The sequence below is a fragment of the Larus michahellis genome, chromosome 5 (assembly GCF_964199755.1).
Source record: "Larus michahellis chromosome 5, bLarMic1.1, whole genome shotgun sequence".
NCBI lineage: Eukaryota > Metazoa > Chordata > Aves > Charadriiformes > Laridae > Larus > Larus michahellis.
Window position 1 is genome coordinate 35,231,206 of NC_133900.1, and position 25,529 is coordinate 35,256,734.

The 25,529-nt window shown below is 38.5% G+C and overlaps 1 protein-coding gene across 1 annotated transcript in view; it reads right to left on the reverse strand.

Annotated features, from left to right (window-relative positions):
- GRID2 (glutamate ionotropic receptor delta type subunit 2) overlaps positions 1-25,529 on the reverse strand; it is a 765,483-nt gene that overhangs the window by 132,055 nt on the left and 607,899 nt on the right. The window contains exons 10-11 of the mRNA XM_074589573.1: positions 13,832-14,029; positions 6,377-6,689 (exon numbers count right to left, since the gene is read on the reverse strand). Coding sequence (XP_074445674.1) covers positions 6,377-6,689; positions 13,832-14,029 — 511 coding nt within the window. The remainder of the gene's footprint in view (positions 1-6,376; positions 6,690-13,831; positions 14,030-25,529) is intronic.

Here is a 25,529-nt window from a genome sequence, read left to right on the forward strand (position 1 = left end):
TTGAAGAGCAATTAAAATTGTAATTAATGAGACTGGCATTTAACTTTTGCTTTCTATCAGAAGACATAAAGCAGGCTTTTATGAAAGAAGATAGGTAATATTTCCATTTTACAAGTGAGAACTGATATACAAGATATTAAATGAAGTTTCTATAGTCAGCCAGTAGATCAGATGCAGAGTCTAAATTAGGACTAAGTCTTAGTCCTAAAACCTTTATAATGGAACTGTTTTGATTTGATAAACTTAAAAAATAATTAGCTTTCACCACTAAGTATCACATGTGAAGATATAATTGATTTCTAATACATTTTTTTCAAAATGCTTTCAGAGTTTTCCCCTGAATATTAAGTACATAGAGATTGGTGTACAGTTAATTAAGAGAAAATGTCACTAAGAAAATACGTTGTTACAGCATAATGGTTTCCTGCTGATAGGGATATGCTGAGAGTGAGATAAGCAAGATGGAGTAATTTATTAAGCAACAGCACGCTCCAGGCAGTGCATTTCAGGAGGATTAGATCACGCCTTGGGTGGTAATACAAGGAACAAGACTGAGAAGTCTGAGTGGCTTTAACCATCCGAGAAGTATTATAATGACTTAGAAGTACCAAGGGCTTGGAGTCTATTTTATTGCTCTTATGAAATGTAATTTAAACAAGGCAAACAGTAAGATTTGCTCATTTACTGGGCATTATGAACATAATTGGCCATTACTGACACCACTGATGACCAATCAAAACCTGCAGTTGTGACCAGCATTTTAAACTAACCAAAACATAAGGGGATAAAAAAACGGCCCGCCAGTGATGCTTTCACATCATTCATTTCGTAACTTTGCTAGGTTAAGCAAGAGTATTAAGATCTATGAAGAAAATAATACTTCTGCAGGTAATACTTTAAGCACTGTGGTCAAACCCTATTTATAAAACTGTATTATAAAACTGTAAGGAATGTTTGTTTTGTTGCAGTCACTGAGAAGTGATCTTGAATCATTCAGCCATTTTAAAGATATTTCCTGTTATAGAAAAAAACACAAAAATCATCTGCCTGGTTCTCTTTCTAACAGACATGTCCAAGTGAAACAGAGCCTTGCATCGTTACCTGCACCATCTAAAACCCTGCCAGCCCAGTTCAGAAATACCTCCTCTTACAGAAAAATTCAAAGTAAAATGAGCAGAGCAGGATAAGAGAGAGACAAAGCCTTTCTATTGTGTCTTTTATATTAAGTACAAAACATTGTAATTTTCTATATAATTTCATTATTTTTTCTACATTCAGTTGAATTCTATTAGATTATGTAAGCTTTTCAGTGTATTCTGAAGCAAAATTTGAGAGGCTGCTCTCAAAATAAAATCCTCTAGAACGTTCCTCTACAAGTTCTTGGTAAAAATTACACAGCATTTCCCTGTCTCAATTTATTATACAACAGGGGTTGGGAATAACTCTAAATCCTGAGCTTCTGTTTCTTAAATCATTGGTTTTCTCCAGTAATGGTGAAAGCCAAGTGCTCTCTAGAGTATTTCATAACAAGAGCCCATAAAGTAGTAGGAAGCTAATAGAAAACCTTCAGGAGATTAAACTAGGTTCTCAGCAAGTATAAACAGACACTGTGCCATTGCAGTGGGTTGATTCAGTTAATCTCCATGAAGTTTTTAGTAAATTTTTTCGTAAACCCAGTTTCCTCTCTGAGACTGTTCTTTGGTTCCTGTTCATATGCAGGTTTCCAATATTGGCAAGTTCTGATGAGGGCAAAATTTGAGGGAATAGCAACAATACCAGTACTGAAGAGAAAGAAAAATGTGGTTGTATAGAGTAGTGCAGAAGTTGAGCAAAGACTATACAATATAGCATCATAATATATCACTCAGCCTGGTTGAGGTAGGAAGGGACCTCTGAAGGCCATCTTGTCCAAACATCCCCTGCCGGATGTTTGGACACTGGGCAGGGTGTCCAAGAACGGACACGAAGCAGTGTCACCTAGAGCCAGTTGACTATGACCGTGTCCAGATGGCTTTTGAATATCTCCAAGGACAGAGACTCCACAACCTTCCTGCCTTCCTGGGCAACCTGTGCAAGTGCTCAGTCAGCTGGGTGGCCCCCAGCACGCACTGGTGCATGGGGCTGTTCCGCCCCAGGGGCTGGACTTTGCACTTCTCTTTGCTGAGCTTTGTAGAATACCTAATAATTGAGGCCTGGAGAGGAGCCAAGTCAATGGGGAAGAGCAGGAGCAGCAGAACCAGTGGGGTCACGAGTGATACCCGAGAAGAAAGCTACAGCAATGGTGACCACCAGCTGCAGTGTGAGGTAGGCAGAGAGCTAAACCCGTGAGGAGTGGATTGAGAAGCCAAGGGGAAATATGGAGGGAGAGAGAGAGGAAACCCACTGAAAAGGAAACCGTAACATTTTCTGTCCAACTGGAAAAAGCTAATTTTGAAAAGATGCAAAACATGGAGCTTTTGCCACCTAGTTTTCTAAGATGAGCAAGTGGAAAAGAAGAAATTCAGAAGTCATGACACTAAATTTCAACATAACTGAAATCCTCCAGAGCCTGAATCTACAAATTTGCTTCATCTTTAGATGTAAATAAACAACTTGGAGATAACAGATGCGCGTTACAGAATCTCATGCGTGGATGAGTAGTTCGGAGTCAGAAGCATTTGTTTTTAATACAATCCACAGCACTGCACAGCCAAGATCAATGAAAAGTCTCTGCCTTCTTAGTGGTCACAGTGTATTGCAGATTCAGTGAGTATATTAGGTAGAAAGACAAAGCATTTCAGTGCACTGGCCACCATTTTTTGTTTAAATTAAGGGCTTGAGTACAGAATAAAAAAACCCACTTTGCAGTTTATACACTTTTATATTAATTGAGCCCCCCCAGTCACACTGCAGCTCTATCCTCAAAATTGTCCCTTCTAATAAAAAAATCACGTATCTTAAAATTGCAAAAATAACATATATAAACACATACAACACATACAACTGAGAGAAAATATACTTCTATATTACAAAAGGCTCAAAATGGTACCTAGACTGGTCACCCCAACATGGGGAAAAAAGAAATTGAAAGCCAAGGCCTACGATTAAATGATATAAGAAGCAGTGGCATTAAGTTTCAGTCTACCTTTAATGAAACAAAAATTCTTAAATTTTGCTACTGAGTGTGACAGTAATCATAGACCTGCCTTAAAAACTATTGGTCTGTGCTGACTCTAGTCTACAGACAATGGCACAGTATTTTTCTCTGATGTCTCAAAAACTGGAAAAGGCTAAAACTTGTTAATAGACTTTGATCATAACATGAGTCAAGGCTGAAAGAAAATATGAAGTGACACAGCAGACCAAAGCTACCTACTAATATTTGCAGAGTTTCTAACTATTTCAGCAGGAACGAGCGAAAAAAGGTCCTTTTTGTTTCAATCAAAATAGGTTATAAGTTTCCTTAAAGAGTGACTTGTATTTTTGCACCAAAGGCCTCCTTTGTCTTGAGAGCCGTGGCAGGTCTGGAGCCTGCCTGTGTGCCTGTAAATCTTTCCTCTAGCTAGAGGAAAGCAAGAGAAGATGACACCAGAAGGCGCACAGTAGCCCCAGACAAAGAATCCAGCACTATCAAAGCACTAGCAATCCTCAATTCATGCTGCTTTGTTTCTCTCAGTGCAGGATATAAAAGCATCTTTGGCTGTATGTTTTGATAACAGAAATTAGTACCTTGTCATGTTTTAAATCGGCAGCTGAAAGACTTCTTAAGTGAACGTGACAGTATTTGAAATGTCCCATGCTGCCACACTTAAGATATGCCAATCTTGATTAATAGCAACAGATTTGCTATTCCAAAACAAATAAAACCTGCAGAGCTTTTCTGCTGAATGAAGAGCTGATGAGTGAAAACAGAAGCAAAATTACCACAATAGCCAGTTAGTCTGTCAATGGAAATTACTTGCATTTGTCTGTATTCACAAGGGTTAGTAAACAATAACACTTCAGCTAATATAGTTTTTGTTATACTCAAATTGAATGTGAAATACAGGCTGACATTATAAATGGATCTCTTACTCTTTTGCACTGGTTTTCTGAGATCTTCTGAGTCTTTATGCTTAAATTGGTCTGTAAGTTTCTTATATTTTGGTATCAACCCTATTACATTTCTGTCATTTTTCCTTCTAGCAGATCAAGGACTGTCCTTTTATTGTTTGATGGAGAGATATATCTATAGCTTCCCCTCACTTAGTAGGATCCAAGTGAACATTTTATATTATTCTAGTGAATTCTAAAGAGTTATGCTGAAAATCCACTTGGTAGGGTGGTTAAGACCTCTCTCTATGCAAATAAATGCCTCTCCCCTTCCTAGTTCTGTGAATTTCTTTTTCTGAAGCCCCACAACAGTTTTGGTGCTCCCAGCCACCATGTCCCACCAGCAGGTTCTACTGATACTGAATTGTACCTCATGACCCTCTTACCATGGGAAGTGGATACAGATCTTGAGCAAATTCCTTTGCTTTTTCCAGTAAATTCTGCTTTTTTGTCATCTGGTCCCCTTTCTTTTTATATAATTTCTTCCTCATTTTCATGCTTAATTCAAGGCTTCCCTCTAAGCCCTCCTCAAGTACTCATTTTTACTGACTAGTCAGAAAAACCTTTTCCTTGTAAGCTCACTGAGCATCTACTGAAGGGCTCCCTTGCAGGCTACTATGAATCTATGACTTTGGAAACTTTGGGACACTGGGCAACGCAGGCTTACTTGGATAGACATAAGGCAAACAATTCACATAATAATTCATGAGACTGAAGTGTGGGATAAAATTAGCTTTGCCTCCTTTAACCTTTGCTGGGCAGTCTCCTATAAATCTTTTAGAGACTAATGATGTTGGGAGTACAGCAGGGATGCTAAGGCTAATATCAAGCAATAAACCTATGTAAAATTACTCGTATTCACGCAGTAAAGAAACTAATTCACAAGTTTTAATCTAACAGGCAGACAGATGTAATGAGTCTAGTTCTGTAACGGACCAACTGCTCTCTCACAGTTGGATTCCCTAAACAGTTACACTGGGAATATTTTGGACAGAAAGAAAACTTTATAAACCCACCCACATAGGTTCAAAAATTTTTTCTAGCTCTGAGCTGGCTCTAAGTTTTTGGTGTTCTTTAAAAGAAAATCCACAACAAACATGAAACAATCTCTTCAGCTTTCCTCAGCTGGCCATCGCTGCTCAATGCAAATGATAATTTTAAAAGTAATGTCTCTAGGTCATAGTGCTCAAAATCACACCTCTTGTGGAAATTCTCAACTTCTTTTTTTTTGATGGTGGGGTTAATTCAGCTTTTTTCCATTCTAGGAGTTTCATACTTGATTATCATGCATACCTTTGGCTTTCATGGATGCCATCTGATTGTTTCTAACAGGGAATAACATAATTCCTAAATTACTTGTTGCCAGCGTTACACAAATATGATGCTTTTACCTACAGTGTTCCATCCAAATTCATATTAAAATCCAAAAAACTATCCAGGAGTTTTGAAGTGGCCATGGCTCGTTGTAGAGCAGATGCTCCATGCAGTTACAAACAGGTGTACCTGCAGGGCCGGTAGTGACTGATGAACAATTACATGGATATGGCAGAAGGTATTCGTTCTGTTCTGTTGTCAAGCGTTATTATCTAAATCTTCTTTATTCTCATATGAAGTGTTTTCTTATTCCACTTTGCACTACAACCCTAGTTTGTAGACCAGAATTTTAAGTAGTTTATACCAAGCCAAGCTCTGTAGTCCCTGATGTCTTTAGGATGCGTGGTTAAAGCTCTGCCAGAAGTGGATTGTGAAGGACTTGGGAATGCAATCAAAACTGGGGAATAGCCTGGGCTACACCAGATGCTAGAGGGGATTGAAAAAGCATCCAGGAAGGTCAGAGATGGTTGAGTCTAAACATTATATAGGAAAATTAAGATAAATCAGAAGAGGGAGGAAAGAACATCAGATACAGTAAGACCATTTAGCACCGGTGACTAGTCTAAACTTAGTTCAAAAGCCAAATCCCAACATTTTCTGTCTGACTGTGTAAGAACATAGCACTCGCATTAACTATGAATAATTCTCTGGCAGATATGAGAAATACTTTTCTTTTTTTCTTTCCAGATAAAAGTAATCTTTCTCTAATTGGACAACTGCAAACCAAAAGAAGCTAGCATGTAGTGCTCCACACTTCTCATGGTTCCCACACTGGGGAGACAAATGTCTCAGAAACCTTATAGCACAGGGCTTTCTAGTGCTCCCAGTCCCTCTCGGGCTGCGGAAGGGAAGCAGGGAAGAGGAAGGTCTCTATAGCAATGAGGAGGATATACAGGGTTTCTCTCGGAGGCAGAGTTCCTCTGTCTCTTACCTTGTTGCACAAAGGATCCATAAACAAACCACATGGAGTTGTAGAGGGTTGTGGAGGTCATGGATCCCATTTGAAGGCGTGGGGGGTTGAGCCAGTTCAAAAGGTAGACCAGTAGCCCAACTAACAGCACAGTGCCAGCTATGCATGCCCACAGGGAGAGGTCAAACGGTGCCAAGCAGGCAAACATGTCCACTGTCTTCTCTGCCTTCCGAAGCAGCACGCCCACTGAGTAGTCCATGTAACGTGTTGTGAAGTCCACCACATTTTCTCTGTCGGGGGTGATGGTTAGGGCAGATATCCCTATATCAGCTCTCTGAGGAAAGAGGGGGAGAGAACATGCATAAGTAGGAGCTACAGGAAAGATCTTTGTACCTCTGTGATTTATAGCAGCTAAACTTATGGAGAACCAGATGCCAAGGACAATGTCTTAAGCATCACATATGTGAACACAGAAATGTGACTAAGGCTTGAACAGAATAACTGTACCACGTCTCAGTTTCTGTAAGCAAACTTCACTCGGTGGACTTGGGCACATTAGCTCTCTAAGTTTTTATTTTCCAAGGAATCAAAATACCCCAAATACAGATAACAGCTGGAGAAAATCTACTTCTGGTCATTTTTCTCAGCCTCATTTACTGAAGCCATCATTGTCGTTGTGGCAAAAGGCAGACCTTGTGTATAGCATTTCCAATCAGACGAAATGAGTTGCCTGCCAGAGCCACATGATAGTCAACATTTTGATGACACGATAATCATGACAAAGGGTCACTGCACAATAAAGGGCACCTCGTATACCCTGGGATTTTGTGGGCACTTGAAATTCTGAAAAACATCAGTTTTGGCTGCAGAATTTGAAGTTCAGAAGAGTAGATATTCCACACTGTTCCTTTACTATTTATTCCTCTGTGTCCTCCTGCTAAGCACTTCCTCTCTATGCCAACCTGTCCTGCAGCTAACTCAGATCTGCTTTATGCCATTTACGTTTTTTTTTTTTAATTTAATGAACCCGTTCCAGATGAGAAGAGGATGAATAACATTCCTTGATCTGCTAATTGTATTTCACAGCATGTCTGGGTATTAGGTCTCCAGAGACAACAGGCACAACTACAGCAGGTGCTGTTTTACTTTTCACACGTACAATTAGAACTGCAGTGAAAACAAGAAAGGGTATTTAAAGCAGGCACATTAACACCATTTAAAAAAGGCTGAATACTGAACAAAAATACTATAAATTCTAGCTATTTTAATATGAAAGAGCACTTAAAATACTTTAAGCTGCTGCTAGTTTGATTTAATCCATTTCTGTTCTGCCTAAAGCAGTGTGGGGTCCTTTGGAAGAGGGTGAAGAGAGCACAAAGGCTTGAAAGTCTCAGTACTGTGTCAAATTTTATTAACTCTCTTGAATTTCTTTCTTCTTGCCCAAAGAAGGCAGAGGTTACTAGTGCCTTAGAAATGTGATGTGAAATATTAAGTGAGAAGGGTAGGGAAGCTGAAACTGATTCGAATCAAATTTGCTAATCGTGGGGGCTCTCCTAATACCACCTGCAAAACACTCTGCAGCCCATGATACAAACATACTTTTAATCACAGTGGACTTGAGACCAGTTTAAATGATGTTATTTTAACTTTATATTAATTGTTCACTGGCTTGAGAAAGTGGTGGAAGATAGCTGGAGGCTGATGATTTGGAAAAAAAAAAAGTGTTTGAAATATTGATTTGCTTAAAAGCCATGAATTGGAGCTTCAGCTTAAATTCGTGGTTTAGATTCTCTAGTGTCTTACGTGAAGCTGTGTTGATGTGCACAGCTGAAAGCACGGCTCCATGAATTCACTTCATGTCCCTTCCTAACAATTTTTTGTGGGTGATGATTTCACTGCCCTTTGCCCATGGGCAGCAGCAAACTCAATCGGTAATCTAAGTAAAAATTTAACCAGAATTGTCCATGGAAACATTCAGATCATACTAGTCTCTGTCCTCTGATTACAAAACTTCTGGTCAACAAGTGACTCTGCTAACAAGTCCTAGCTCCACTCAGCAAGTTGCAAAGCAGACATCATTTGAACCGTTTTCTACAACTGTGAATATGAATGTCTTTTAAAAATAATTTACAAATGTGAAAGTCCAGTTCTCTACACCAGTCATTGTCAAACAGGAAAATATGATTCTATTTAATGAATAAGGGTTGTTTTGTTTTGGTGTTTTGGTTTTTTTTACCCCCCTCTTCCCTGAGTGTATATCAAAATGTGAAATAGGAATTCAGGGTTAAAGGAGGTCACATGGAAACAAAAAGTCCTAGACTTAGCCCTTGCTGTTTAACTTTGGCTGAGTTATTAATTATTAGCATGTTACTAAAATACTTCCCGACCACACTAGAATATTGTGAGGTGCTAATTCAAGTTGTATTTGTAAGATGTTTAAAGGTTGTCCACTGAAAAGCAATATCATAAATAAAGATACTTTTACCAAATAATGGATTACTCTAGGACTGAATCACTAATAGATTTTTTCTGCTTTTTCCCCCTTTTTTTAAAGATAAACATATTTCTCCATGAAATACATTGAAGGGCATTGCATGAAGAAGAACACTACGTGGTATTTGTGGAAATACTGCTTCTATTTTACGTCTCTCCAAATTCCCCAGCATTATGGTTCCACTCTGGTTATCAGCCATCTATGACAGAGGAACAATGTCGTCCTAATGGAAATGTTGGATTTCCTTTGTCAAACTGCAGCAGCAATTGTGATATAATGATGTCTTGCAGTTAAAGAGTGGTAGTAAAGTAAAACATAGAAAGAAGAGAGATAAGTCCTGAGTTCACAGTACTCTGAGTTACGCTGGAATACGACAACTCAAATTCTTTACTTACCAAATCGAATCATAAACACCAGTTTCCTAGAAAACTTAGTGTTTAGCACAAAACCAAGCTTAAGCTTAACTTAATAGTTGACTTACTGACGGTGAGCATTCTTAATTACATATAGATTCTGTCAATTTGTATCAAAATTGTAAGATGAAAAAAATTAAATGCTTGTCATTAACATGTCACATTGGATCAGAGAAGATGTCAGTTTGAAGAAGTCAAGGTTCACTTAGTGCTTCTGAGATAGAAAGGCGAATGCATGCAATTATGCCAATATTCAGATGGAAAGCTGCCAATCTGAATTATAAACATGTAAAACTTTCCACTCACTAAGTTTTTGCAGTGCCAAAATCAACCAACTATCAACATCTCAGATGTCTGTTTAACACGTTTCTGATGAATGAAACCGTGACTCCTGAAACTGACTGACTGAGAAAAACAGCAGAGGGCATTATTTTTCTTTATGTAACCTGCTTAGGAATTTATCCTAAGGTCATTGTAGGGCAACATTACCAGAATCAGAAACTCCAAAATAAATAACCAGATGGGTCTGATAGCATTGTCACTGGTGTCACAGAACCAGCTCATCAGCAAAGCCTAGAAATCCTTGAAATGCCCCTATGCTATTGCTTAAGCAAGCACATCTCGTACACATAGAAAGCAATCTTATGATGATTCCTGTGGTTCACGATCAAGAACGGGGAAAATAAATGAATCTACTTTAAATTGTTCCCATGAGGCCTTTCATTTTATTTTTTTTGTTAAATCAAGTTTCAACGAATGCTGGAAGCAATAAACCACAGTCCCACATGTTATGCAGTTATTAATATGGACATGCAAAAATTAATCAGAGAGACATTTTTGCTCAAGTTAACACACATACATCCAAATAATTCTCCTTTTACTCAGCTGTTCTCTTTTCTTCTGACTTTGTCCTCCCTGTGTGTTTTCCTCCTTCCTATGCTACTCCCCTTAGGAAGATGCGTTGAAAAAAAAAGAGCCTTATAAGAGGCTTCTACTTGGCTTGCAGATTCTCTTAGAAATATTTAGGCTTGTATTTAGTTTTCCTTTTCTGATGGACCTAAGTGTAATCAGGCAGTTTTCTCTATGCTATTTGCTTCATGATGGCTCCTCATTAGAAAAAAAAATCCTAGCAATCAAGGTAGCATGGAGAACTGTGGGAAATAATGGTTGATGGATGTCAGTATCACTGGGAAGTCCAGAGCCGTGCTAGAAAGCCTACTGTCCTCTCCCAGAAGTGTCATTAGCCACTTCTCTTGCCTGTCACGCAGGCTCATCGCTCCGGTGATGTGGACTTCAGGGCCACCAAAGGAAGCACTATGAACAGTGCTAGTACTGTTTGCAGCTTTGAAGTCCTCGGCACAAGGAGGACATGGACCTGTTGGAACAGGTCCAGCGGAGGGCCACAAAGATGATCAGAGGGCTGGAGCACCTTTGCTATGAGGATAGACTGAGAGAGTTAGGGTTGTTCAACCTGGAGAAGAGAAGACTCCAGGGAGACCTTATGGCAGCCTTGCAGTACCTAAGGTCCCTTCTAACCTGAACCATTCTATGATTCTATGAAAACACACAGATAACTAACAGCAAGAGAAAGATTTGCGGTAAAGCGCTGCTCCCCTGAGATGGTTTTAACTTCTCCACAAAAAGCTGCTGCTCTCTGAACTAATCCTTTTTCAGTTTGTGAGCTGAAGCTCTGTGGGATGCATTGAAAGCCCATGTCATTTGACAGGAGAGGGGCAAGAGCACCACGTGCCTCTCAAAGAGTATTTAGCCTCCGTAGACCTTCTGGTTCAGGCGCTCAGGAAACAGAAAGCTTTCCATAGCATGGTTACATTCAGTTTATTTTGACAGGAGAAGGTGTATGGAGCAAGGGGGTACCAAATATAGGTCTTGACAACCAAAGGAGGGGAGACTTGAATCAGTTTCCAAATACAAATTAAAGACCAGTTGCTTTGATCTGCTGATTCCAGCTCCTATTTTAGCAGTCAACAGGGACCTTGTCTTCAAAGCTGGAACAGAATGAACTTGGCATAGGCTCACATCTGTGAGGCTAACTGTGGACCCAGGGCATGTACTTGGCACTGCAGGGCTTCTGCCCAGCACTGCAGCACAAGCAGGGATGCTGCAAACAGCAGCAGCCCGGGACTGCTCTCACTCACATGGGAACCAGCATCACAGCCCGCCACACGCTGAATCAGATTCATGCAAACAGTGTACGTTGACCTTGAACACAGAAATTATGCGCTTGCTGCAGCAACTGACATTTCATACGGCACATCTTCTGTAGTGGCCACATACATCCTTCTCAATGAGATGTACTCAAAAAGAGAAGGCAGCTGTTTTCTGTTACCCTTGAGTGGGACTTGTCTTTTGCAGAAACACGTTGTTCCCAACTCATTGCTGGCTCATGCACTAACAGGCAAAGAGCACTCTCTCTGTTCCTGGATTTCCTCCACATGTTGGCCAGACCATCATGTAAGGCTTCATTGGGAAAACAAGGCAACATTCTGTTTTAAACAGGTTAGACCTATAATTTAAAATTATTCTCTGCTCCTTTGCTTCCCCTGACAAAGTTGCCAAGCAGATAGATATTTGAGTTCTGGAAGCAGAACTCAGTTCACAGTAAATAAGAAAGCAGCCTTTCAAGAACAGCTTGCACTTGGTAAGGGGTAGATATACACTGGCTGCTTGCCCAGAGGTTCTCTTTTACCTTAAGAGGCAGAGAGAATGGGAGAGAAGGACACAGTGAACATTTACTGTTCATTATATAAGGGGTAAGGAAGATAAAAAATTATACACTGCCATAGTATTGGGAAAATATGCTTTTTGAATTCCAAATGCAGTTCCATTAGCTCTTCATACTTTCTAACTGTACAGAAAGATTTCATATCCATTAATACTCATCTAAAGCAAAATTATAGCAGACTGGTAGATTTGTTCCACTCACAACACCTATCTACAGAACTAGGTGGTCACCACCTTAAGGGTATTATTAGAGTTATATGAGTCCTGCCTACTAAGAGGACAAGAATGCCATACATATTTTTCAGTGAACCTTTTGATTTCAGTTGTTATGAGTTCTGCCTTATGAATCATTCATTTCAAATAAATAAAAAATGTTCCAGACCCATTTCCATCTCCAGAGCCATCTAGGACTAAGAACGCTCCAGCCTGTGTTATGCAGTGGCCTACTGAGTCCTTTGCCAAGTACTGTGGAGAGTAGGGTATACTATAACAACAGATTGAAAAAGCAGAAAAAATGATAAAAATAAATCAATAGGCCATTGTGGTGTTACATCTCATGATTAGACAAGGGATTTTTGTTGTTAAAGTTTAGAAGATGGAGGAAAATATACTTCTCGAAGTGGCTCCAGTTTACCATCTATGATCACAGCATTCCACCTTCCAGCTTTGTAAAGGCATAGGGAGGTGGCAAAGGAAGTTCATCACTACCGTGTAGATGTATGAACTGTGCCACGGGTGTGGCATGTGCTTTCTATTCCAACAGGCTTCCTACTGCTCAAGAAGGCAGAACAGTTTAAACCTATCACTAATTTTTTTTGTTGTTGTTGTTATGGGGGTTTTTTTCCCCTTTTATTTATTTCCTTTACTGCAAGACTTATTGTCCAGCATTTTTCTAACTTTTAGCTGAAGTATTTAATGATTACGTCTTGTATCTGACTGCATTGCTGCTTACTCTTTGCTGTGATTATCAATTAAATTCCACCTGCAGATTTGGAAAAGCACTTCCATAAACAACCAGTAGGTTATTTACATTAATATTTACTGCAGTTATTTAAGGAAAAATGACAAATGTAAGTCTCTCTAGCTGTAAAAGCTGCCTCTCCAGGTTGACTAAGAGCAAGTAAAATATATATCTTCACAGCATAAATGAGACATCAGCACAATAAAGTCTGCACAGCCCTGTCTTTCTCTCTTAATCGAAGAAACTGCAAACAGACAAGATGTGAAGAGCAAGGGAAAAAAAAAAGGCACATTTATTTGGTTTAATTTATGATACAATATTGAACATTTAACGTAAAATTAAGTAAACTAAATGGTTTATTAATTACAGAATAGAGAACATACTACTCTTAATTCATACATCTACATAATGTGTTATTATATATCAATAAAACATTTTCTGTTGATTATATACTTCATGTATTCATCACACCAACATTTTTCTAAGTGCTATACATTATTTATGTAATGTATCACTAATTACTACAAGACCAATTTTTCCTCTTTCAAACAGCCTCTTCAACTCATTTGTGTCAGGTCTTGCCAAACTAATTAGGATGCTGTGCATCCCATTATTTGACTGTATTCAGATTTCATACTGCTGTACTTTGGTTGGAGAAAAGGGATTGCCCTGCTTCTTAAACAGTTACCAGCACGCACTATTTCTAGCTTTTTCTTTACTGCCCAATGCGCCTGGGCATTCTGTCAAATGATGGTGACAGGCAACAAACAATGTGCTATCGCTGACTCTTTAAAACAGGTTACAGGCTGATGCAAACATAGTATACCACATATTATTTAGCTTTAGTAAGCTATTAATAACCTTACCTTAAATACCAGTTCTCCTATCAGTCCGTTCCATGACCCATCATCCTGAGGACTCCCGTATTTGTGATCCGGTGCCACATAAATTTCGTATTTAAAGCCAAGGTACGTGGCCAAGGCTTCCAACACATCTATTGAGAAGCCTTGATACTTCTTCGGTTTTCCCAGAACGTTTTCAGACACCATGACAAAGGGCTCTTCCTAAATACAAAAAAAAAAAAAAAAAAGGAGGCAACTGTTTGTAAAGAAATTACATGCCATATTTGGGTGCCGGTTTTTGGGGTTTTTTTAAAAGTAAAGGAGGAACTATTTAAATACCGTGTATACAAAACTTTCCTACAACACATTGTCAGCAGTGCCTCTTGCTGCAAAATTCTATTTTGTTATGTATTTACTTCAGCAGAGAAATTTTCTTCCCTGCTATGTATTTCAGAAGTAAATCATCTGTTGTAACATTACAACTGAAACGCTTTTCAGTAACGCCTTCTGTCTGCACTTATGCTCAGCAGGGCAGACATGGGCTCACATGTCTGTCCATAAATACGGAGGATTCTACAGCACTGCCAGCTTCCACTGGCTGCGTAAACCCTGTATCTGATAAACACAAGTACTAATTCATGCTGTAAGGAATGAAAAACATGGCAAAATGGGCTGTACCACAGAAACATGCATTTCTCTTGTCCTTCTACTGTAATCTGAATCTGAATATAAGCTGATTGACTTTAAATAGTTCTACCCGAAGAGCATCCATTTGATTAGTTTCAAGAGAATCAATTATGGGACTTAAGTTTGTCCATACGACCAATCGGTGAATATTCATCAAAAAGATGACCATAATAAAGGATGCAAACAGATACTGAAAGTTGGCATTAGTAAGATTTCCAAACAATATGCTTTTTTTTTCCTTTTCCCCAAGATCTGTAATTGTTCTCTCCATTTTTTTAAATTAATATTTCTAATAACATTCTCAGAACGAGACCATTTTTTGGCTAACTTTAATTTCTTTTTTCCCCTCTGCATTATTCTTCCTGTTGAGTATTTCATTTCTAGACATTCTCCTTCACATCTTTTTAAAATGAAACACAAAAAGAGATCATATTTCTGACCACAAAAAATATATTTACCATAGAGGGATCTCACTTTTGGTTGTTCTTTATTTTCTCCAAGAACATCTGTCTGATCTACCTAAGTAGAGCAAAAGTATCAAATCCCCCCAAAAAGCATGAAGGCACTGTAACTTAGGTGTTTTGTTTTCTTTTTTTTTTTTCAAATATCCTACATTTCTTCCTTCTAATTCTTTACATGGCACTGTAATTTAATATGAGTTCATCAGAAACACCTATTCTGAGGTGCAAAAAGTTAGTTCTGGCTTGTCATGGCTTGGCCATGACAGGCACCTGAAATCACTTCCTGACTACTTCCTCCTAGTCTGCATAACCCACAAGCAGATAGATGAAACCAGAATTGGTTTTCCATAGTATTTGTGGCCCTAACTTTAACTGTATCTGTATCTCCAGATGCGTTTTTGCTGGAGTTTAAATGATTTTTTAAAATTATTATTCTACTACTCATCTCTGCCAATGACTTTGAAGCCAAAGTACTTTTCACAAATATCTCACTAATACCTCACTAAATAGTTTTAGTTTCCTAGTATGTCACTCTATATGAACAGGTATCACTGAACTGCAGGCAGGATGTTCCTGGAATAAGAAAGCATCATTTGTAAATACTTGAGTTAACATTCATGAGGATAGCCACATGCTGAGGATGCTGCCAAAGAAGCGAGGATGCAACCAGACCACGCTGGGCAGCATGTTGTTTTCTGACTGCAGAAAATCCAGAAGAACAAACCAAAAACCCCCAAAACCAAGCCAAACCCCAAACCCAACCAAACAAAAAAATATCAGGGGAAAAAAAAAAAAAGCAGAAGGGTTGACAGTCTCAAGTTATTATTTCCCAGTTGTCACACAGAATTTCTTTCTTCTAAACTTTCCAAGATCAGCCAAATAGAAAAACAGAGGACAAGTGCAAATGAATTTTTGAAGTAGTACTCCAGCATCTGGTTTCCAAGAATATTGAAGAAATTCAGACTAAGTTGATGAAAACCTCTCCTAAATGAAAACACAAATCAGCTTTGCTGATCACTTGGATGACAGATTACCTACATAAAGACTCTAAACTGCTGGAAAAAGATGTTTCCACAGAAAAATAAATATTGTAATTTATCAATCTAAGCACATTATGCACAAAATTCTTAAGATTTGTGTGTACAAATTGTATTTTAGAAGTTTATAATTTTCATATTAGAAAGGATTTATTCTTATAACTTCTAAGTTATTAGAAAATAGTTGCTCATAAACTATATTTTTATTCAGTTAGTTAAAAAGCAATTGCTAACTGTACTGATTTAAAACACTGTTTAAAAGACAGTGTCTCATGACTAAGTTCAGTCTTTTATTAAGCTATGTAATATTGTTTGCTGTTGAGAGATTTACAAGAACCCCCAAGTGTCCAGTGTGCTATACATTTAACGAAATACAAATAATCAAATAGCTTTATGCAAAGCAACTAACACTTCCCAATTTCTGTTGAAGCCTGGAGCAGCAAAATATTTAATCATATTCTGAACAAAACAAAACAAATCTATAGCTGTGTGTTTTTTGTAATTGTTTACATTTCTCAGAAGACATTGAAAGAGGACAAAAATATTGGTCTTGATTTTTTCCCCCCCATAAAAGCTGCAAGCTGAAATGATGCCAATTGCCTTTTTGTACACTAGGAGCTTCTATGGAAAGAGACATACATTCCTACAATATTCATGTAAAAATAATTGTCTCCAGCCTTGAGAAAACAGATCTTGTAGAAAGAAAATACACAAAACAAAACCAGCCAATACATTTCTCACCTACTGAACAGAAAAGTAATTAGAACAAAAAATAAGCTCTTAGAAAGTCAGTGTCAAAAACTTGCAAGCTAACAAATGAGTTTGGAGGTGGCAAAATTCACCTGGATGATGAAGCTTCCATTCAATCCCAATAAATTCAAGAGAATCCTGATACACTTTCTCTCCAAAGCAAGTGGTAATTCAGACTACATAAGCAGGTCTTTCACAGAGAAGGCATACAATCACCATCCTTGGAGATGTCCTTGGAGACACTCAAAACTCACCTGGACACAGTTCTCAAAACCTGCTGTAACATTAGCCCTGCTTCACAGAGATGCCACCCAAGGGTCCCTTCAAACCTAAATTGTTCCAGGATGCAGTGAAGTGATCAAAGGGCAGGCACTGTTCCTGCTTCTCCTTTTTTTCCACTTTTGGAGACACCTCTCTAGGGGACTGATGAGCCTCTGTGGGGCAAGAGCAGACTTCACAGCCTGTAAAGTCAGGGAAGTCTAGAAAAGCAAAGAAGTCACAATGTGCATGGCTGAGGAGGAAAAAGAAAAGGAAATGAATGGATTGCTCTCTCTTAACTTCTTGGTTTTGCAAGATGGACGATCTGCCTCACTGGACCCCATAGCCATCAGATATGTTTAGGAGGTGGCTTTGCATCCAACCTCAATGAAGATCCTATAAGAGAGGAGCTACTTTCCTTTTACTTTACCCACAATGTGCCTCCTTGTCAAGCCAATGCAGCACTACAAAGCCCGTGATAAGGGCCCTTTCTCAAAATAGCTCTGCGGTTATCACTGTCTGGTTTCTTCGTGGAACCTAAGCTGTGCTGCCCTGATACAGAGGAGGATGTGTTTAAAACTTGATGTGGATCAAAGGATTTTAGAGCGTTGTGGGTTAACCCTGGTAGACAGCTAAGCACCACACAGCCAATACTACCTGCAGCAAAATGAAAGTCGACAGCAAACAGGTAAAGTTGATGCTGGGTGAAGCTGTGCATATTGCTTTTTACAACTGTAAGAAGGCAAAGTCTGGTTCCAGAGATGATTACCCCCTGAGCAAAAGAATCTGCAAAAAGCTAGCAGACTAGCACATCTTAGGAAGGAAGGCTAAAGGCAGACCCAAGATTAGGCAACATGGCATAAAAAAAGGAAAGTGTTGCGAAAGCTGACACAATAGTACAAGTACATGCAAGAAAGCTTACAAAAACGCTTGTCTCCATTCATTTACTTATTATCACTAGGTTTATAAAAGGAAGGAAATTTATTTTTAAGGAAGAAAGTACACATACAGACTGACATACGTTATCAACATGCTACGTATTAAAACTGATATAATTTGAAATCTTCCTCCCACCAGAGCAACTAGCTACCTTCTCATGAGATAGCTATGGTGATGCTTGGTTCTTTTATTAGAGCAATTCTACCACTCAGCCATCACAAATCTACTCAATTTTTGTCAGATGAGTTGATCTAATTTCCAGTGGTCCAGACAAATGCCAGAGCCAGGACAAGCGACGGAGTACGATCGTACAAGCGTAAGTGAGGAAGTACCAAGAATGTGCCCTTTTTGTTATCAGGGGACGGTTAAGCAGCTCAGACACCTTACCCAAACCTACACAACACTGTGCAACACAATATTATTTGAGCACATTTCACAAATTAGGGTTTATCACTGAAACACTTGGTTGACTAAGAAGAGTTATCATCACCGTTTTCCATGTGCAGAACTGAAATACACAGATTTCATGACTTGTACAGCTGAGAAGTGAATCCAAGTGTGCTGGATCAGGGACAAATGCCTTAACCATAGACTCTTTTCCCTCTATCTTATTTTAACACTTCAAAACATTTTTACTTACATATGTACCTGTGTTCTGGCAAACCATGAATGTAAGAGCAGGAAAACCGATAGAGGAAAGCACATATTAGATGAGAACAATGGAAGGTGGGACCCAAAAATGAGATGTCTAGACTCAGAGAGAGACAAGTCTTACTCTTGAAAGGACTCCTTGCCATGGTAAAACTGCGAGTGGACAACAGAGACTGTAATGTGCCCTAGTCCAGGGAGAACAGATAGCAGGGCAATATAGGCACAAAAAGAAATGTCCCACACACAAAATCCAGCCCTCAACCTCTGCCCTGAATTTTAAACAGTGGGAAGCAGTGGATAGAGAATTTATTTTGTTAAACATATCAGTGGAAATCAGAGGTTGATCGAGCTTGGAGCAGTCTAGATTCAAGATTAGTAGAAAAAAATGCTGCACTTTATTGCTTTTTTCCAACAGGATAAAGGGATAAAAGTTTTGCTTATTCAGAACTTAGGTTCTGGTGCACATGAAAAAGAAGTAACACAGGGTTTTGTAAGCGGTTTAAGAGTCTAAGATTAAAAGTACAAAGCATAGTTTTTATCTACTCTGATTAAATTCTCAGACGTATGCCAATAATCTTATATCCTTTATGAGACCACCTAATAAAGTTAAAAATAAAGAAGAGACAAGCTTTTGGGCAGAGAAGACCTTCACATTTTAAAACAGAAGGAGCAATACTCAAGCTAAATAACAGAAAAGAACAATTGCTCAGAGTTTACCTTGGTTATGTTAATTAATCAGACAATCAAAGAGAAGCATTGGTTTTTACCAATTAATTGCTCCAGAGGTGGGCAATAGTCAAGCAATAGATTCAGGCCTTAGGGGAGGCAGGGAAGGAGAGCAAGGCAACGATTGCTTGTGAAGAGTTCAGGGACAACTTACACGTAGGGAAAAAGTATACCCCTAAACCCAGAGTCTCTATTCAGGATGATTTTTAGCAGCCAGTAGAATAGCGACTTTAAATTCCAAGCTTTGACAGTCATCTTTTAGTTCTTTAATGAATATCAGGTTTTGGAGGTTCTGGTATTCTCGTATAGATTCTCTCTTTTTGGACTAACTACAGAAAACTCTGTTTAAAGAACAGAGTAAGTACCATTCAAATCTTCAACACAGCACTCTAAATACATGAGAGGAAAAAAACGTTGCATTCAGTGGCCTGTTTACAACGAAGTGGTGGTCTCAGCCCAGCTGTTAATGATTTTATGTGCACACCACATCATCAGAAGTTCACTGAATGGGCAATAAGACTGATTTTCTCTGTAATTACAAGAGTAGATTCTGTGGCTTTAAGTTGAGACTTGTTTCAGGATAGAAGCTATACGGAGCCATGACACATTTATGAGAGACCTATGCTTGCTTTAAAGATAAAAATGCTAAAAAAAATGCTAGAACGTACTTTATAAATGGAAAAGCAAAAGCAAAACAAAATGTTTGGCATTACTGCCCTGCTCAGCTGAATGCTCTTTTCCCTTTAGCATAGGCAGAAAAACTTCCTAGCCAGGAGGCTATACAGAAATTATTAAGTAAACAAAAAGTTATTGGCTTGTGAGATCAAAGAAACTGATCACTGCTGGGAATTTACAACACATATTGGGGCTTGACTCTAGATGGATGGCCTTCTGTGCTTCTGATATGTTTGGAAGAGAGTTTTGAGATTAGGTTATTACATAGGTGGTTAGAAGTCACGGAGCATAGGAAAATGACCTCTATGTCTACTCATTAGAAATTTCTGAACACAATGGGATATAATACTTTAATATTGACGCTCTATATTCATTAAATGGGACTTGCTATTCATTAAATCTTCCATTCTTCTCTACTGAAAGTAGAAAGAGAGTGTAAAAAACAGAAGCAAGAAATGAAGCTCAGTTGTGAGCAAGACTGTCAATCTGTACTTAGCACTGATTCTAGAAACAGTGGACAGGCACATTAAATGATTCACAGACCCCAGGCAGAGCCTTAGCAATCACATGAAATAAATATTCACTGTGACACTTTGAAACTTCCATCATCTGCAAATGCTAAGAAGCTACTCCTAAAACTGAAATTCACTCTCGTTACTGGATCTCTAAACTCCCTTCCAATGGCTGCTGGATAACCAAGCACAGCCATTATAACCGACAAGAAGCACTAAGTCTCATAAACCATAACCAAAACATTTTCAAACACAGGATGCCATTGCCTTGTTGCTAGGCATAATTCCTTTTTTCTTGACTCATAAAATAATTAACCTCCCACTTTTAAATGTTAGCCATTTTGCATTTCTTTCCCCAAAAGACTTCAGTGAAATATGCAGCCCCAAATACTTAATTTCCTCAAGTGCTTTATTGACCACTGTTTTGGGGATTTTATTTGGCTAGGAACAGCACAGCAGCTTGTTATTTTTAATTGAACAGCAATGTACATTACTTCATGTTAGAATCAATGACCAAAATTTAATTGAAACATTTCATTCTCTCATTACAGAAATTCTCCCACTAGCAACAGTTAGAAAAGGTGCTGCAAAACGTAACACTATCCCCACCCTTTAATAACACTAAAACAAAGATGAAGGCTTCAAAACTACAAAATATTTGATAATTAAATATTATACTCATTCAATATCCCATTGTGCCAACGGGCTGTGTAACAGTATTGGCATCAAAAACCACTGTTCTCACATCCCGTGCTTTTCAAATAGACTGATCAGAAAGTCAGTCGTACTAACAGAAAAGACACATTGCCTGCAGCAAGAAGCTTCTTCATGTCCCAGAAGTTGAATACAATATTAAAGGAGATTTTACATTTGACCTTTATTTACCACTGTCCTTATCTGCGTGCTTAGTCTCTCGTATTTTTAATGACAGTTTTATTGTCATCTTCAACAAGATGTGAGTTTGTGCTTTCAGTTACAGTACTTTAAACAATATTTTTTCTCCTGAATGACATAGTGGCTTCTGGATTTATTATGTTATTTAGTGTAGGGCTACAGGGGTAGAAGAAACAAACAAAAAATGTTAGCCTCTCTCCCCAGTACTTCCCGTTGCTCTGCAACAGGACTAAGGCTTCTTTCAAAGCGATCTACGGCAATGTTCTATTAGGATGCAGCCAAGCTTTGTGTATTGATTTTAATTCACAATAATTTAATGCATCTAATAGCTCTTTCTGAACCATTACAGTTGTACGATAGGAATATGGATTGAGACTGGAATCAATTGGAGTGTTTTAGGGTATGTCTAAACAGCACAATGCTAGCTTTAATGTAGCTAGCTCAGATACTGGAATTAGCAAAAGTGTAGTATGGGTATATTAACCTGCTGGGAGCTGCATTGTACTTCTTCCAGCCGCCACGCAAGAGCTCCTATTCATAACGAATCCATATAATACTCCATGACATTGCACTGTCATGCAGTTCACCTTTTCTACCTTTCATAGTATGGAAGGATTATTACAATCAGAGTAAGAACCCCTTTCTGTTTAAAAGCCAAATTTCCTGTGTGCTCTGTGAGCTATACAAATCTCTCTGGAATGCAAATATGCCCACAGAGCAGATGGACAAGGGTCAGTGAGAAGATAAGAGCTAAGGAGCCTTGAGAGGTAGCCCTTGACATACAGATGAGTTAGGTTAGTCCTACCAGGCTTTGCATTGTACCTACCTTACTGTCAAACTGTAGCCCCAACTAGTCCCAAAACATTTGAATTCCTTGATATTCACCTCATCTAGTACATAGCACCCGCTACTTTAGAAAAATGAATTGGAAATATTAATTGAAAACAAAAGGGTCTGGGTTTCCCAGCATTAAAGCTTGTAAAACAAATGATCAAAGTAGGCATGTGCAGTGTGAATAACCGTAAGGTTTATGAACTACCTGTTTTAATACAAGCTAAATAGCTTAAAGGGACATAAACCAGCTAATTAAATGTAACTTGTGCCCAGTGAGTAGCAATTTCAATTTGGTCCTTGTACAGGTGTGGTGGGGAGAAGAATGAAAAGACAGGCTCTGCCTCTATCAAGAGGTATTAGCTTCTGTTGCTATAACAATAATTTTAATTATTGGTATTTTGAGGAAATCCCATCACAGTACAGTACCACTTGAGAAAAAAAATCAAAATATTTTCCAAAAGCAACTCAAATACATATGCAAATGGTTGCAGACAGAGGAAAACAGGAGGATTATGGAGAGAAGACTCCACCAAACCTAAATCTCTGGCAAAGCACCTAATCAAGGCACGCTCTGCCCCAATGGGTGCTTGTGCCCCAATTACGGTGCTCAGTTATGAACACTGATCAATTGCAAGGGAACGGTTGAAATGGCTTCTGTCCCCATTTTCTGCTTAGCAAAGTAACCCTGACCAGGGCTGGCAACCCTCGGAAGAGAAGCAGGGCAGATGGGTGAGGGCAGGAGGCACTTTGTGAAACTTATTTTCTTCCATCTCTGTTTACGGGTCATCGTTCTTAGTCCCCAAGAAAGAAATGCACAAATTCCACTCCTCTCTCCCTTATTGCTTTAATACTGCCACTTTCTCTGCAGTGATATTAAAGATTCAATTTTTTCAACAAGCACAAGTATATTAAATACAGTGATGTGCATGTAACGATAGCATACTGTCTGCATATGTGGGGGGGAGGAGTAGTATAGAAATATGGAGAATATAATGGCAGAGATCAGTTTACAGAGGTCTGGAAGGGATTAGCATCTCACCTGACTAGCACAGTGTAGAAAGTTTGGGCTGAATGCAGCATATGGCACTAATATGCATTCTGTAAGTTTGTGCCTGTGCGGTAAGCTAGGATGTGTACAGTCAGTGCCAGAAGGCACCAGAGCTTAAGGAGTAACTTTTATATGCTAATAGCTTCTGAAATGCTGGATGGGAGTGCAAGCTAGAAAAATAGTAGCTGCTATTTGTTATGCAGGGTAAGCAAGGAAAAGAGGTGAGGAGGGAGAAAGACACATATCAAGTCTTCTCTTGAATGTTCATAATAATTATAACTGCCACATAATGCAATTATTGCCAACTTTGAGCCTTAAAGTTTCTATCTACTTAAGAACACAAGCTAAAAACTTGGGAACTTTAGGAAAAAGCTGTCTCACTGGGGAGCTAGTATTTCCCAGCACTGTCTCCTTGCTTTCTAACAATACCTGGCTCAACTGAAGTCTAGATGTTTTTCCTTATTTTCAGAAATTAAAATGTCTTATGTGAAGAGCATGAGGTAACATAATCAGGCTTAGAACTGCAATAAGAGTGCCTGGTTTTTTACAATTCAATTGTTTCTAAACAGTACCTTCATAAGATGAAACTTTTTACTTAAGAAGCAGTATAAAACACACTATATAGAGTCTGGGGATAACATCATTATTACGTTTCCTGCATACTCTATATTTAAAAATATCTAAATAACACATAATTCTGACTAAAGTTCCTGAGCAGAGTTGGGTTAACACAAACTGCTCCTGCAAACCCCTCTCCTTAGTTTGTAATTCTCTGTACGTGCTACTATGTTGTTTTACTGCAGTAACACCAACCCATTTTCTTTTATTTGCATAGAAATAGATATAGTTTCATGGAAATGCAAGCTAGAAAGAATCTCTAAAACTTTCTTTCCTTTCTCTGACTTGGGATAAAACTACCTAGACTAGACAAGACAAACATAACTCTACTCTTCCTGGACACGCCTCTGACAAAGCTGAGCCCACAGCCTTCCTACAACTGAATGCCTAAGTCTTTGCATTACAAAGCGTAATAGGAGCTCTGAGAGCTACTCGTACCTTGTGATGGGAAACATTTACTGTAACCATTAATAGTTAGCTTACCCTTAAAATCATTGCGAAAACTTTTGACCAATCAAAGAGTAATTAAGTTCCATTTTTAATTTTAAAGATATGATAATAATTTTTTAGGAGAGTAAAAAGCAATTCATATTGTCAGCACACATTCCAAGCCATTTTAAAAAAATTCTCCTTGCCACTATTATTAAAACCTGTAAAAACGAATGTTTTTAATGTCAAAATTTCAGTTTCAATAAATGCTTGTCCAGAATCATGCCCTGAAATCTGAATTCAAGTTTCCAAATTGGAAAATCTGCCCCATGAAGAGATACTCCAATACCAGCTGACATTTCCACAGATGAAACCAGTCTCGTCACGCATATCTCATACCAAATGACAGCTTTCATGTCAACAACCAGGGTAGCTATGAAGAATAGTAAATAGTGAGCCTAATCCTGTCATGCATCATTACTCCTGATGATTTAATTCATTTACCAATGAAATGAACACCTCTACCACTGCTGCTATAATTTACCAGCAGTTCACTGACCATTTTTATAAAAGGTTCATTCTTTCCAGCTTTTTTTCCAAAGATTAATATGGGCAGCAAAAAGGAAGAGAAATGAAGACACAGGGATTTGTTGCTGCCTAAGACATTATGCATTCTTTACAACCAGCAACAGAATATTCTAAAACTTCGAGTAGTTTTGAAATATTTTAACTACAGCACACATGGCATATACTAAATACATTAATGAGTTATAGCACATAGAGATTTTACGACAGGCTTCAGATAGAATAGACTATATCACTTACAGCTTTTCTGCCATTCAAACTCAGGTGCGGAAACAGCTATCAAAGAAGGATTTATCCCTTACAGGTAAAAGACTGAAATATGTTTGCACGAAACACACATACTACAACTGACGAAGACAGTCAATTAATGTTTCTTAACCTTACCACCTCCTAAGGCATTTCTGCTGCCATAGGAAATTCACTGCAGTGCACCACTATGACGATAATGCTGAGACACAGAGCAACACAGAACTTAGTATAATACATGACTTAATTAACATTATCTTTTAAAAAGATTGTAGGCACTGGTGCATAGAAACTGCAGCCTGACAAAATGAAGAAGGATTCACAGAAGCGCACACTATTCAACTGTGAAAGTGGGGAAAGGGATCAGGACTA